Here is a 16,172-nt window from a genome sequence, read left to right on the forward strand (position 1 = left end):
AAATACAGTACATCTACTGGAAGGCCTAGAACATGCTCCCCTGGATCAACACAAACAGGAGCGCTGATCGGAACCCAACCCTCTAAGAACTAACCAGGATCCAACTGGACATTGTATTGGTTTCTTCCAAACTGGAGCAGAGGTGACCAAAGGCATAACCAGACCAGTAACCAGGACAGAAATTTTTCAACAAAATATTTTGTAAAAAAAAATATTTATTCATTTAACTTTGTTTGTTTTGTGCTTTAACATCAGATACATTAAACTGCATACATTTCAATAAAAATTAGACAAAATTGTTCTAAAACTATTGACAGTGCTGGAAATTTACTATTAAAGGCAGGATATCCCTCAAATTAAAGCTGAAAGTCTGCAGTTAAAGTACATCTTGAATGGTTCATTTCAAACCCATTGGGGTGCTGTAGGGAGCTTAAAATATGAGAATTGTGTCGATGTCTTTTGTAAGTGTGTACTGACAGCGGCGTAACTGGAACTTTGTGGGCCCCATAACAAAATCTAGAGAGGGCCCCCTCCCAATTGCCACTACAATGCAAGAAAAAGTGAGCCGAATGGGCAAGAGTAAGAGCAATGTGGCCTCACAGGATGTGCATTGTGCAGCCCACAAATGCAACTTCCTGCGAGTTCATGTATTCCAGACATGTGGATCTGTAGAATGTGTCAATTAGGAATGAATGCAGCATATGTTTGAAAATGTGATAGTCGGTAATGCCCTAAAATTTAGCAATTAACGCTAGGCAATATCGGGCAAATAATCGAATGCAGTGGTCTCCAATCTTTTTTGGGGCGTTAGCTACTCGAGAAAAAATAAACCGCCTGAACAGCTACTAAATATATATATATATATATATATATACAAATCTGCATAATAATCGAAAAATGCATATTACACTATACACATTATGCCACACACTGTAATGCCCCTGACAAATTATGTCACAATGCCCCAGACAGAATATGCCACACACTGCAATGTCTAATATGCCGCATACATACCTCCCAACACTGGAGGTAGAGGAGAAGGGACATATGCACGTGCCGAAGGTACGCGTCCGAAATTAGGGGTCATGACTTACTATCGTGGTACTCCAGCGAGGCCAGATCCCCCATTTTCTCCGCTATAGGGGCATGGTCAGCACTCTGAGAGCTGCTGGTCATGCTCCCAGCCTCTCTGAATAGGCGCTTTGCCATATATACACATGCCACCAGCAGTGCCAATTACACAATGCCCTCAATACGTACATTAATGCCATAAACACAATGCCCCCCCAGCAGTTCCAGATAAACAATTCATGCCCGATTGTGGTGCAAATTTAAATAAATACTCTGGCGGTACTGTGTGCGCATGCCGTAGATATGCCCCCACAGTGCGAGAAACAGATATGCCCCCAATTTCCCAGCAGCAGCACAACTCAACGTTGTTGTTCCTACTGCTGCAGGGGAGAGGAGACGAGTCCGGTGTCCCCCTGCTGGTTGGTTGTTTGTCTCCTCCTTTGCCGCTTCCCTTCTTAGGGGAGGAGAGCACAGAAAATCATGCATCTCTCCTTCCCCTCACTTCCCTATGACTGGGCCATCAACCAATCAAAGGCTCCTGATAGGCTGCCAGCCCGCAAGCTTTGATTTGCTTACGGCCCAATCACAGGGATACAGTGAGGGAAAGGAGAGATGAGCGATGCGCTCTCCTAACCTCAGAAGGGAAGCAGCGGTGGTGGGCAATGGATGGACAGGCAGATGGCTGCAGAGTGGTCAAGCCATCCGGATCGCTACAGCGAGCTATCAGTTGCTCGTGAGCGACGGGTTGATGCGACCACTGCTCTGCTCTACAAACTACAGCTCACTCATGTGTTTGTTTGCATGGACCTGGCAGACAAACGACATGCATTTAAATATGGCTGTGAATGATATGTTGAAAACTGCGCAATATATCAGTGTATACTGGATGGCTGGGCATGTTGGCTAGGTATACACAATGGCAAGTGTGTACCCTGCATTATTCCTATGTAGTTAGCTATTAAAGATAACATATTCTATTCGGTTTCCTTCTTGTTACATTTTGAAAAGTGATTTACCCTGCCAGCAACCTTACAGATAACTCAGTACCACCCTTTATGTGAACTACAATGGAAGATACCACAGTGCACAAGGCACAAATGAAGCTCCTATCCTATCTAAAGAAGTTATAAAACCTTAACTCCCTTGTCAAATAAGTTCTTTTTCTCAGTAACAATATCTTAAAAGGCAACTCAACCAGCAAACCATTTAGAAGACTATGAAACCTAGCACATACCCTAGCAAAATCTGAGACTTCATTTTAGTAGTGTTTCCAGTCAATTAAATAAGCTTTTTATAAAAAAAAATAACGAGATGTCTATAAGACAGGAATTGGTGCCTTTTGTTTGTTATTCTTGCAATACATATATACATTTACATTAACATAGATGTGAGCTGGATTATGTAAATGGAAGATTCTAAAACATTTAAACATGCACACAAAATGTAACTAAGATTTATACTCTAACATACATATGGGGAAATTTACTAAGATGGGAGTTCTATTTCATATGGGATGTTGCTATGGGCAACTCATCAGATACTATCTATCATTGAATAGAAGGTGCTTAGTAAATAATTCCATGGTACAGATGTAGCGGGATTCATTTTTGCAGGGGATGGCGATGCCAGCTGCCATCCCCTGCCCCGCGCCATCTGTATGCCGGAAGGGGACGCGCGCGCACGAGGTGCGTGCGCGTCCCCTTCCGACGGTGCTACCCTCAGTCACCGGGCGACCGCACCCCCCCCCCGCAGTGTCCTCGAGTCCCCCCCAGCCCCCTCGAGCGGGAGGCGGACAGTATTGCGTCCGCCTCGCCGCCCGGATACTGAGATGCGCGTGCATGGGGGACGCACGCTCGTCTGAGTCAGATGGAGCGCCGTGTTGCTGGCGGATCACCAGCAACATGCTGCTGGCGGTTCGCCAGCAACAATAAGTCCAGCTCCATCTGTAGGTCAACTAACACAGAAATAGGATAAATGTGGTCAGCTGATACATGTATAACATATACAGTGAGAAAGAGGTATGCAGCAGAAGAAGCTACCGTACACATACAGACTAGTTTCAGCCCTGTTGAAGCCATCCATACCATATAGAGTGTTAGGGTGCTATTCAATCCCAAGTCACGTCCCGTTCTCGGACCGCTCGACTGCATCTCGGCAGGTGGGATTCAATGTCCCGACTGCCAAACGTTGAAAAGGGGGCATTTCCGCGAGATACGGCCATGGATCGTAAAGATATGTCGGGGAGCTCAACAATCCATGGCTGTTCTTATTAGAACGGGCCGGACCGCTTCAAAAGTCAGGTCCATTCTGCAGAGATGCCTGTTCAATGCTGTCAGAAAGACAGCATTGAATAGGCATCCACTGCTATTTCCCTTTTTGCAAATAGCGGGGATGGGGGGGGGGGGGAATTAAATACCCCCCTGAATATCAGTGGCAACATTTCAGGCTTCAAGCAACACTGGCATACTATTTATGTGCTCTGTTTCGCAAACACTATACAATTAATAATTACTACTAATAATTTAATTTATATCGCATTTGTTCTCCAGCATGACTCAAAGTCACTTTACAAACATAAAACATAACACAGAGGTTTACTATTAAAGAAAAAGGACTTGTACTTTCGTGCAGGGATGGAGCAGCCATTTTTGGGTAATGAAGGCAACCTTGAATGTTAAACTGAACAGTTTACATCTTGCAGGGTGTACAGTTAACAAAAGTATAACAGTGAGTGTGGGAAGAAAGGCAAAAAAAAAAAAAAAAGGTAGGAAATAGCAGTATAAAACAAGGGTGACAGCTTACTAACCAACTGTCACGATTTTTACGGAACAGTCAGAATTTTTTGTGTCTGTCCCGGAGTCCCCCTGACACATGAATAGATGCTGTGCACATGCTGAGAGACAGGGGGCATGGCAAGCAGCTAACAGTGCCCTAAACATGCCCCCACAGCTGCGAAACGGAAGCATGGCCACACACCATATTCCCGAGGACATGCCAATTTTTTGGGAGCAATTGACACCAACCGGCAGAGGTATGTGACTGCATTATAAAAACGATGGTAAATTAACAGTAAAATAAAAATAATGGAGTAAACTGCAGCAAGTCTAGTGTCTCCCACGCTTGAGTGTGCAGTCTTGTCGCATCCAGCAGGTTGCTGGGTGCAACTGGGCAGAGCAAAGCATGTGAAATATGTGAGGATTAAAAAGGTATTACCACAATCTACAGCAGTGTTTTTCAACCACTGTGCCGTAAGCTGATCCCAAGTATGTTCCCAAGTATGCCCCCAGATCTAGAGGTGCACAAACCAGATTACAGCCACCACTAGTTCAACTGTTGTTTACTGGTCTCTGCTTTTCAAGTAAAGGGCCAATGTATTTTATTTTTGTTACCTGTGAGGACCGGTGTGATTATTTTTTTTATATGGGGCCAATAGGTTTGTTTTTTTTCCCCATGGGGGCCAATGTGTTTTGCCCTGTGGCGATGGTGTGCCTTGTCAATTTTAAAATCTTATTTAGTGTGCCACAAGGTAAAAAGGTTGAAAATCACTGATCTACAGTCAGGACTGTAATTATCCAGTATCCAGCCCCGGGGGAAAACACGAATGATTAATCCAACATATAATCACTGTTAGCAACATATTATGGCATGTATATTGTAAACCATATAGGAGATTTCATAATAAAACTTTTTTTATGATAACATAATTAGAGAGAAAGATGCCTTATTGTGCAAGGCCAGCAAGCTAAAGACATTACTTGTCTCAAAATGTGAATTTGGCTCACTAAATTGGAAATACAGTAGATGCAGCTGCACAGGTGAGTCGCATGCAAAGGCAACAATATAATTGGTGGGGGTTACCAGACAGAAGTCTTATTTAGGTTTTTCAGCATGTGCATAGGCAGTGAAAAATATAACTATTGTAGAAAATTTGGAATTGAAGGCAAACACATGGCACAACAGATCATGGACATACAACACTGGGAGATTATTTATAAAAATAACTACACCCCACCTCTATGAGGTGAAGTACCGCCAGTGATCTCTAGAGGCCACTCAATGGACCAAAGTACTCCTTTGTGTACAATACGATGTCATAACAGAGTGGAAGCAATTTTTGCAGGGACGCTGATCTGTTTCAAATTTGATGGATATGGAGAGGGGGAGTTGTGAAGACAAAAACTGGGAGGTAGGATCAGATAGGCACTGGGGGTGTGGAGATGGTGGACTGAAAACTGTCACAGCCGAAAGTGTCACAACTGAAAGTACATAGCAGAAGATGTCATTTTGAATGAGTTATAACTAGTTTAAAAATAATTACCAAGATCAAATCTATCTCATGGTGTAATATCACCTCAAGTCATTTTTGTCAGAAGCTTCCATGGCTGATTGGTGGAACTGGTGTAAAGGACACCATCATTGCACTCTGAATAAATGTCAAGTCTGAATATATGAATCAAGATTGGTCATTTGCCAGTCAAATTAACAAATATACTATAGGCTTGGCAGATACCAGAATAATCCTAACCAGGAAAGCAGAAATAGTTAGAGAGGACTCACAGATGTACTTAACACTATAGGTGTCAAAACATCGGTCGCAATGGGGACCGAGGTTTTGATTCTGCATTTAAAGCTTATGCACATGTGAAGGGTCCCTACGCGAACAGATGCAGCGACTTTCACAGAGGCGAGTGAGCCAGGGAGATGTGGCAGCAAAGTCGGGTGTCGCCCATGGAAACGGCCAGCATTTCATGGGTGTCCCCAAGAAAAACGCTGGGCATTCCCATGGTTATGTGGGTTGGATGAGGTGTTTCCACTGACTTTTATTCGTGAGCCCGGGAGACCATCAGAATGATTTCTCCAGCAGCAGTCACATGCAAGGGGATGTGTAACATCCGCTGCCATGGTTGCGAGGGGATTAATAATTATCGTAATTATTCCATAATTGTAAAAATTAGAACAAAGATTTGAAAAAAATGGGGAAAACAAAAGCAAAGTTCTCAAACATATATATTGCTATTCAAAAGTTTGAGATCACCCAGACAATTTCATGTTTTACATGAAAACTGACTTTCACTTATCAAATTAGTTGAAAAATGTATAGAACATATAGACAAGACAATAGCAAGGTTAGCAATAATGATTTTTAATTTGAAAAATTAATTTTGTCCTTTAAACTAGCAGCATTGCAGACCGTTGGCCTTCTAGCTGTTAATTTGTTGAGGTAATCTGAAGAAATTTCACCCCAAGCTTCGTGAAGCAACTGCCACAAGTTGGATTGGCTTGATGGGCAGTTCTTGCGTACCATATGGTCAAGCTGCTCCCACAAAGGCTCAATGGGGTTCTGATCTGGTGACTGTGCTGGCCACTCCATTACAGACAGAATGCCAGCTGCCTGCTTCTTCTCTAAATAGTTCTTGCATAATTTGGAGGGTTGTTTTGTTTATTGTCCTGTTGGTGGAGAAAACGGACTCCAATCAAGCTCTGTCCACAGGGTATGGCATGACATGGGATTGCAAAATGGAGTGATAGCCTTCCTTATGCAAAATCACTTTTACCTTGTACAAATCTCCCACTTTACCAGCACCAAAGCAGCCCCAGTCATCACATTACATCCACCATGCTTGACAGATGGCGTCAGGCACTCTTCAAGGATCTTTTCACTTGTTCTGCATCTCACAAATGTCTTCTGTGTGATCCAAACCCCCTCAAACTTTTATTTGTCTGTCCATAACACTTTTTTCCAATCTTCCTCTGGCCAATGTCTGTGAGGGGTCTATATCGCAAACTACTCTAATATACTTGTCTTTCAGCTTAGTTTTGCACTGGGGCCTCCCACTTCTCTTTTTCTCTTTCTACTCTGGTTAGAGCCTGTTTGTGCTGTTCTCTGAAGTAGTAGTAGTTGACAATGTTGTAGGAAATGTTCAGTTTCTTGGAAATTTCTCGCATGGAATAGCTTTCATTTCGAAGAACAATAATAGACTGTCAAGTTACACATGAAAGTTCTCTTCTTCTGGCCATTTTGAGAGTGCAGATGGAGCAGCTATCTTTGGAGCTGCTCCTGGTATTAGAATTGCCATTCGCCAGCTTCTGCCAGCCAACAGAAAGGGGCGCATGATTGTTCCATTCGTCTGAGTCCTCTGTTGGCTCGCGCTGCTCCCCTGTCCCTGCCCGCAGCCCCCACTAACCCTGCCCATCTCTCTGAAGCCTGTGCTGGTGCTCCATCTGTATAATCAAACCCCCAAATGTGATGCTCCAGATAATCAACTAGCTCAAAGGAAGGCCAGATTTATAGCTTCTCTGAGAAGCAAACCCGTTTTCAGCAGTGCAAACATAATTGAACAAGGGATTTCTTATCATCCATTAGTCTAACGTGATTAGCAAACACAATATACCATTAGAACATTGGAGTGGGGTATCTGGAAATTGACCTCTATTCACCTATGTAGATATTCTATAAAAAAAAAACAGATGTTTAACGCGAGTATAGTCAATTACCACATTAACACTGTATAGAGCGTATTTCTGATTCATTTAATGTGATCATCATTGAAAAAAAACAGTGCTTTTCTTTAAAAAATAAGGACATTTCTAAGTAACCCCAAACTTTTAAATGGTAGTGAAAATATCAGGTACACAGACTCATTCTATTTAGAAGAGCCTGAAAACATGCAAGCTTGTCTGCTTTTTTTTGCAATTTGATGTTTTAGATTGAACAAAAAACAGATGGAATTAATCTTTTTAACAAGATTCTATTAAGCTATTTCTGGAAGGAAGAGGGGGGGGAAACATTCATTTTTGTTTTCAATTCCATCATTGACAAAATAGTGTCACAAAAAGCTTAGTTCTGCTTGGCATCACTTTGTTAATGCCCTGTTCATTAATTTAACAAACTATCAAGAGAATATGTTAAGAATGGGCAAGCATTATCTGCAGAATTTATTTTAATTAAATTTTACAGTGGCGTGATGACAGTCAGCATTTCAAAAAGAGGATTCTTTTAAGAAGCAGGCCTGAGTACAATGAATTATTACATGGCATTTGTGAACTGGAAAATATTTGTACTTAGGATGTGGCATAAACTATGCTGGTGTAGATTGTAAGTGTACAAAGAGGAGACTGAACTCATTGACCTCAATGTGAAATGTATGCCTCATCTTTGTATCTGGTCATTACCGTGCTGCAATGCAATTTCCTTTCGATTTGTATTATGTAGGCTTAATAAATAAAATAAAAAATCCATGGAAGAGGCTCAAGCTCTAGTAGTTTTCCTTCAAATGATGCATAATAGAAATCTTTCAAGCAGCATTCGTCCCCACATTGATTAAGGATGACATCCCATATGAGAAATTGAAGGCACCATAATTGCACCGAATCTCACAGGAGTGTAATCACTATTTGCAGTCATGTAGCTATACACTAGCCCAGCCCCAGTCAATGTAAACAACTCACCATCAATACGGCTAACCAGCTCCTCCAACATTTTCACCTTCTTCTGAATCCCTGGTTGTGCAAATGTATAGTTATCCTATGAGATAATAAAAATAAAGTACAGCATATATTAGTAGATTAAATGCTGCATGAATAAAATAAGTGACTGAGAACTTTGTAAGACACATGTCCCAAAGGGCTTTATATACTAAGATGGGAGTTCTATTTCTGATGGCATGTAGCTATGGGCAACCAACCAGATTGTAGTATATGCTAGTAGGTGCTAAATAAATAAGATTCTGATAGGTTGCTCACTGCAACATCTCATCTGAAATAGAACTACCATTTTAGTAAATTTACCCCAAAATGTTTTATAAAATGAAACAATATAAAGGTATCAATAGCAATGGGAATCATAACTGAAAAAAAATAAAAAAATACAAACAACAAGATGATTCTAGTATTGTAAAAAAAAAACAAAAAAAACAAAACAGTAAACTATTATTATCGTGTGGGCATTTCTATTAACTTAAAAGTTAACAAAAACACTCAAAGAACGCCTTCTTTCATTGTGTACATTGCAGCCTAAGCTAATGAGAGGTTATATTATAATACAGGAGACCAATTTAGGATTGCAAGGAAGGGAAGGCTCTATATCATATGACATGATAAGTTGGGGAGTAAAATCCAGTATATACCGGTAGTAATCACAAACTACCACCAATTGGGCCAAGGCCATTATGAAGCTTGGCAAATCCATCTCCATGTGGAGGGCTGGATTTGAAGTAAAACATGGAGGGACAGCACACCTATTGGGCACTGTCTGCCTTTATCATGGTCTTCAACAAGTTAATATAAGGTAATTGACTTGCCTTTTGCAAAATATTAAACTACTTTGGCTTCCTAAATTGCTTTTGCAGTTTATTTTGGGTGATTATTCATCTGTACTGTGAGAAGTCGACTGAATCTAAGCAGATAGTACTGTATGGGGAAAATTTCTATTTGCCCATAGCAACAACCCTATTTTACATGGGTTGTTGCTATGGGCAACCAATCGGATACGATCTATTATCTTCCAAAATATGTTAAATACGTAAGTAGATTCTGATAGCAACATCCTATGAGATATTGAACTCCCATCATAGTAAATTTTCCCCTATACAATATCTCTATACATAGCATAATACACCTGGCGGTTTCCCCCTATACAATATCTCTATACATAGCATAATACACCTGGTGGTTTTCCCCTATACAATATCTCTATACATAGCATAATACACCTTGCGGTTTCTGCCACATTATCAATAAATACTTATGACCTAGTGTCATTGGAAGCTACACAGGAATATGCTTATCATATTCCTGTGTGTCTGGTATATACAGACAGACAGATACAGAGGTCTGTGTCTGTTATATACAGACAGATAGATACAGAGGTGTGTGTTGTTTGTAATTTTATATATCCTGGGTAAACCAATAGGATGGGATTTATCATGTTTCACGATTTGCCAAAAAATCCTACCCCTTTTTCAATGCATATTTTAATGCCAGTATTCACGAATATTCACCTGCTGGGACAGCTCTTCTGATATAGTCCCAATGAAGAAGGGACTTCTGGTGTGGAATGTGCAAGACACGGGGACTAGAAACTGATTCTTTGTAACCCCTTTCACAGAGAAGTTATTGCTCAAAAATATTTTACTTAATTTTACTGTCCAACACATCTGCCTTCTAAGACATGGTACATATACAAAATTGAGTACTACTGTCATTTTCTTGAAGTTTAACCTATAGATTGTCCATAAATATGAACAGTCTCTTCAGCAGTAAAAATAAATAAAAATAAACCATAAACAACGGTGGAGATTATCGAATATTTGCCTGGTTTTTAGATCTTCTCTCTAGACTTCTGGAGAGAAGTCATTGCTGACCACTTCATGGGACTGGGCCAAGCCTGTCAACTACGAGCACCTCTGCACCACAAAATGCCAAGTATGGGTGAGGAAAAGGTGGGGCTAAAATTATTAACCCTTTGAGTGCCAAGTGAAATGTCAAAAAAGGTGTGAAAATTGCTAAGCAAACATTTTTATTCATCATAATGACCCGTAATGTTAACCTTATATAGGAAATATAATCTTACTTTTTTTAAACATCACTTATTTGATTTTATATAATAAATGTGAAGGACTGTGTGGCAGTTTTAGCTCCGATCACATTTATTAAATAAATTAAAATACAAATGTTTTGTAAAAAAAAGATTTCTGAACATCTCTCACAAAGATGTTGGCACTCCAAGGGTAAAACTACCTTTTTATCCAGGTAGTGAAACTATTAGTTATGAAAAAAAATTCATGACTTCCACTAAATATGGAGAAAAAAATAAACATAAAGAAAGGCAATTGTGTTATGGACAAGTATATTTAAAAAGTTGTTGACTTTTAAAGATAGTAGTCTTACTAACCACTTTATACAGTTGAATGGGAAAAGACCACAGCTAGCTACATTTATAATTTCGGTAACATGTGAGCGCCAACTCCCCCTCCAAAATCTTATTCAGACACTGCATTCCCGAGCAAAGGCACTACTTCTAAAACATTAAAGAAGAGAACTTCAGTTCCCCTATGAAAATCTGCACAAGGGGTTGGCTGGGAAATACCCGGGCCCCCGCCCGAGGTAATTTATTACCATTGCCGAATCCCCTTGGAAACATGCGAGGAGATGTGTAACGAGATCACATCCCCTTGCTTGCTTCCACTGCACGTGAAATAATTCAATGGGTGTTCCCATGGCCCAATGCCACCCCCATCCCTCGCTCCCCGCTGCAAATGGCCCAGTGAGTATGTAACTTGCCGCGGCCATTCACTTTTGGGGTTGGCACATGTACAGAAATACAAATGTGCAAACCCCGACCATCAGGGCTGATTATCGTCCCCATAGTGTGTTGGGGGGAAAAATGTCCTAATGAAGTCCTCTGGTCCTGAAATCATTTATTTTGAAAGGTGATTTGGTTAAAATGCAAATGAAACTGATGTAAGATAAAAGAAAAGGATCTGTGTCTCTTCCAGGGAAGAAATGTTCACTGGGTAATACACAGACAACTGCACAGCATCACCTTTCTTCTAATGTATAGTTGATGCTATTTTCCCGTATACTGTATTTCATTACTTTGTTTGATCTATTAACAACTATGCAACTCTGTGTCTCATGTTCTCGATTGGGGGTTTAATAAGTAGTACCAGACTTTATTCTGTAAGAATGTATATTTTAGCAATACAATTTTTTGAGTTTTATACCCTCTCTTGGATTTGTACAGTACAGTATGTCAAAAATGAAGCTCATCAGTGCTATTCCTAGTGTAAAAACATAGAAGATACATAAAAACTTACAGCTCCTACAAAAACAATACATAAATAAAATGAGTCAGCCACATACCTAAGGTTTTATAATGCCACCTGTTATTGTGTATGCTGATAGTAAATTTTAGCATTTGTTTACTCTAGTATGCAAAGTCGGTAATGGTGTAATATTATTTTTCTGCGTGCTGGTATAAGAAATCCAAATAGCAAATTTTGTTTTGCTCTTTTGGCTAGGTGTGATTCTCACTAATTATTTAAAAATATGTTTCTTCTATACATATAAACCAGAGCACCAAGTTTTTCCATGAACTGTATATTCATCTATCACTCTATATATTAAAGAAACAAAAAATTAAATTACACCACAGTATTTTTGCAAAACCGTCAAATAAACCTTGAATAAAGGCCATGGAAGCCTGCACATGTTCTAAAGTGGTGTCATAGAAAAATGTGATATTATCTGCTTTATATCGCCAATATGATTATATGATTTTATTCTGTACAATTTTAACTGTTAATACACACAGATACTATGCCTCCAGTTCAAAAGGGGCATACGCACTGGACTGTTTTTCACTATTTTTAAACAGTCTGTCTAGATGCCAATGGTGATGCACAGTCCTCATCTCCTGCCAAGATCTTAAGCACATGCAGTCAAAATCTAGTTAGATTGCTTGCATGTGCATAAAGAACACTGAGCACAAATCGACAATAGACACATTGTGTGTATGGGCGACCTAGCCTCCAATGAAAACGCCTGCCTTACTGTACATCGCTTAACACACATCTTTAAGCGTAATTGCCCCGTGTGTATAGGACTTAAAAGGTATATTTACTAAACCAGGGAAAAATATATAGTGGATGGAGATAATGTACAGTACCAGCCAATCAGCTCTTGACTGCTGATTACAGTCTGGCAATTATTTACGAAAATGGGAGTTCTATTGAACATGGGATGTTGCCCATAGCAAACAATCAGAATCTACTTCTCATTTATTTTGCAAATTCTAGAAGATCATAGATAGAATCAGATTGGTTGCCCATAGCAACCTCCCATATTCAATATAACTCCCATCTTCGTAAATTAACCCCACTGTGTTTGAAAAATGACAGTTATGAGCTGATGTACTTTATCTCCAGACAAAACTTAGTAAATAGACCCCTAACTACTCTATTATCACAGCCAAGTAAAACAAGAGTTGCAAATGTATTTGTGACAACCTTACACAATTCCTTTAGCATAGTATAAAAAAACCTGGTCTATTTTGATGCTAATTTTCTAGTCATTTTTCAACCTCTTTTTGGGGCAAAAACATATGGATGAAAATTGATAAAAACCCAGGTGAAAAAACCTGCAAATTTGCCGAATATTTAACCTAAGCGAAAAAAATCAGCACTTTATCTGACTGGGTCGAATCAAAATTCAATCTAAAAGCATCAAAAAGGGCAGAATTTTAACCTAGGTGAAAAATCGGAACCAACTGAACTCCCCCTTAAAACACTAACTAAAATGACACCAAAAAAGTCCCAGACATTTAACTTTTGCGCAAATGCAGGTCTAAGGACGTTAAACGTTACCCATGTAACATGGGTTTATGTACTAGTCATTGGAGAGAGATAAAGCGGGCAGAGATAAGATACTAAGCAACTACTGTAGGTCATTTTTCAAACCCAGGGTCTATGTACTAAGCTTTGGAGACAGATAAAGTGGACCAGCCAATCAGCTTCTAAGCGTTATGGTAAAGGCTGCATTTTAAACACGACAATTAGGTGTTGTTTGGTACTTTATGTCTGACCACTTTCCCTCTCCAATTCTAATGACATAGGGGGTTATTTTGGTTCGCTCCTTCTGGCAAATTCCTTCTTAGATGGGCAAAACCATGTGCACTGCAGGTGAGGCAGGGTTAACTTGTTCAGAGAAAGTTTGTGTGGGTTTTACTTCAAAGTGAGATCTATATTGCAGTGTAAATATAAAGCGGTCAGTATTTTCCCCCCACAGAAACAAAATAATTAACCCAAATCTAATTTGGTCTGCAAATTTTGCATCTGCCCCCCTGCAGTGCACATGGTTTTGTCCATCTAAGAAGGAATTTGCCAGAAGGAGTGAACCAAAATAACCCCCATAGACCCAATAGAGACATATAAGAGTAAAGAGAGGTACACACTGTAGCGATATTAGCCTGTCATTTATGGTTGATTCAGAACAACATATACAGTAGGATGGAACGTATAGTGTATATGGCCCCAATCTGTACACTCCCGCAACTGCATGCCATAGGGCATGCAACCCAGTGTAAGATAATTAAGATAGGAATAAGGGAAAGTTCTATCCTTCATTACATCATATACCCAGCTTTAGAGAGATGGTTAGAGCACATCTGACAATAGTTACTGTTCAACAAGCTAATTTCTAGTTTAGAACCGTGGCTAAGAATAAGTGGTCATGGAAATCAAGTCAACAATTCTCAACTAGAGGCAACTGTGGGTTTGGTACAGTATCATATTTTGTTAAGACATTTTATACCAGTATCAGATTTTACTGTATTTTACAACTTCCTCTTAACTAATTACTATAGGTTTCCATAAGTTACATCACACTGTTTCTATTTTGTGAAATCCTGGAGGAAGGTGATAAAACTCTCTAAAAGCCATGGTGCAACAGTTACAACAATACACTTTTATTACATAATACCAGCACTTAGACATGTTGCAGAGAAAAAAAAGTGTATATCAATATGCATAAAAACTACAAAGAATGAGGATCAAGTACTGTATATGCTCCAAAAAAAAAACCTCTATGTCGAAACTGAAAATCATATACTTTATCTGCTTTTTCTACTGTGTTTTGTTCACATACTTAAAATAAACATGTCATTAAAAGGAAGAGGGTAGGCGATAGTTAGGGAAAAAAATAAAGAAGATAAATATACTTTGTACAGCAATATATACTGGAAGTTAAAAGGTTAACTCAAATCAATTTTATATTTCCAACAATCATTTTGTGAAATTACGTTAAATTATATGAAGAACATTATGTAACAATATTCCCAGTAGCACACTGTATCATCAGTACACGTCTTTGTTTTAATAGTTTTCAATAATTCTGCTTTTTACATCAAATAAAAGCAATCACACAAACGAACAGATAGTATTGAACATTTACAAGCTTCTCACCAATGCTTTGGATGCCGCTGGGAACAAAGAAACAGATCAATGTTAAGCTCTAATAATTATAAAGGCTGTGAAACCACAAAAAGAACTCATGAATTGGACTTCCTTTATTATGCCATTACAAAGGGGACTGGTATATTATATGGTCAAGAATCAAAAAGAGTTGTAAACTTTGACTAGTGCACTTCATTAAAAAAAAAAAAAGAAAAAGTATAGCAGGAGAGACCATTATAAAGATGTCGCTGTATAGAACCTAACCCCTCATTTGCTGAGAGGAAAAAAAAAATCATAAAGCAATGGTTAGTTAAACAAAAAAAACATTAAAAAAAATCAATTTTGAAATGTAGTACATAATGTAGATTAACTTGATGACCTCATTAAAAGTGACCAAGATGTTTACTGTGTAAGTATATGTTTGTTTGTTCTCCCTCTACCGGATATCTAACATGAGGAAAAGGCTGGTCAATCGCACAGGACCCTCATTAATGCTTGAGGAAGATGTAATGGACCCCCCAGGAATTTCAGTATACTAGGTATTTCCTAGAGATAGACTTTTGGGAGGTGTGCTACCACTGGACACAGTATGGAGTAGATACAAGACAGGAGAAAAAAGATGTGTCTCGGTGTGGTGCACCTTTAATGATTTTCACGCATAAAATTTAACTTTTATTTTGTGGTATAAAACTAGCGAAATATAAAAACACACAGGACAAAGACAACATAAATATGGTGTGTTTAAAAAACGGTGGCTCACTCTCTCAGCTAAGTGTGAAAATTACAATACACTGTCAACAGGTACTTTCCGTCGACACCGGCTTTATTTTACGTCAGTTGGATTAATATCCTATATACCGGTGTTCAATTCGGGTTCCAGTATGGGGTGCGTATCAACTGTGTGAGGTATCCTTACATGTGATGGACTTAATGTAACTTATTTATTAAATCAAATAAAGTATAACCATTGTGTCATTTTTCTCATTTGTCGCAATTGCGTCGTGTTGACCTGTGTCAATTCTATATAGAAATTTTATTGGCACATGTGTTCTTATAAATCATGGCCAGTTTGACTAGGCGATATTCCCCAGGTCAAATTCAATGTCTTATCACCTATCACAGTTCATCACACTGAGTTATGCTACAACA

General features: G+C 39.2%; 1 protein-coding gene across 1 annotated transcript in view; it reads right to left on the reverse strand.

Annotated features, from left to right (window-relative positions):
• The window catches only part of TBC1D22A (TBC1 domain family member 22A), a 548,927-nt gene that overhangs the window by 243,077 nt on the left and 289,678 nt on the right, over positions 1 to 16,172 (reverse strand). Inside the window, exon 10 of the mRNA XM_083182915.1 lies at positions 8,521 to 8,596. Coding sequence (XP_083039041.1) covers positions 8,521 to 8,596 — 76 coding nt within the window. The remainder of the gene's footprint in view (positions 1 to 8,520; positions 8,597 to 16,172) is intronic.

This window comes from Crinia signifera, chromosome 4 (genome assembly GCF_055691185.1).
Source record: "Crinia signifera chromosome 4, ASM5569118v1, whole genome shotgun sequence".
Lineage (NCBI taxonomy): Eukaryota > Metazoa > Chordata > Amphibia > Anura > Myobatrachidae > Crinia > Crinia signifera.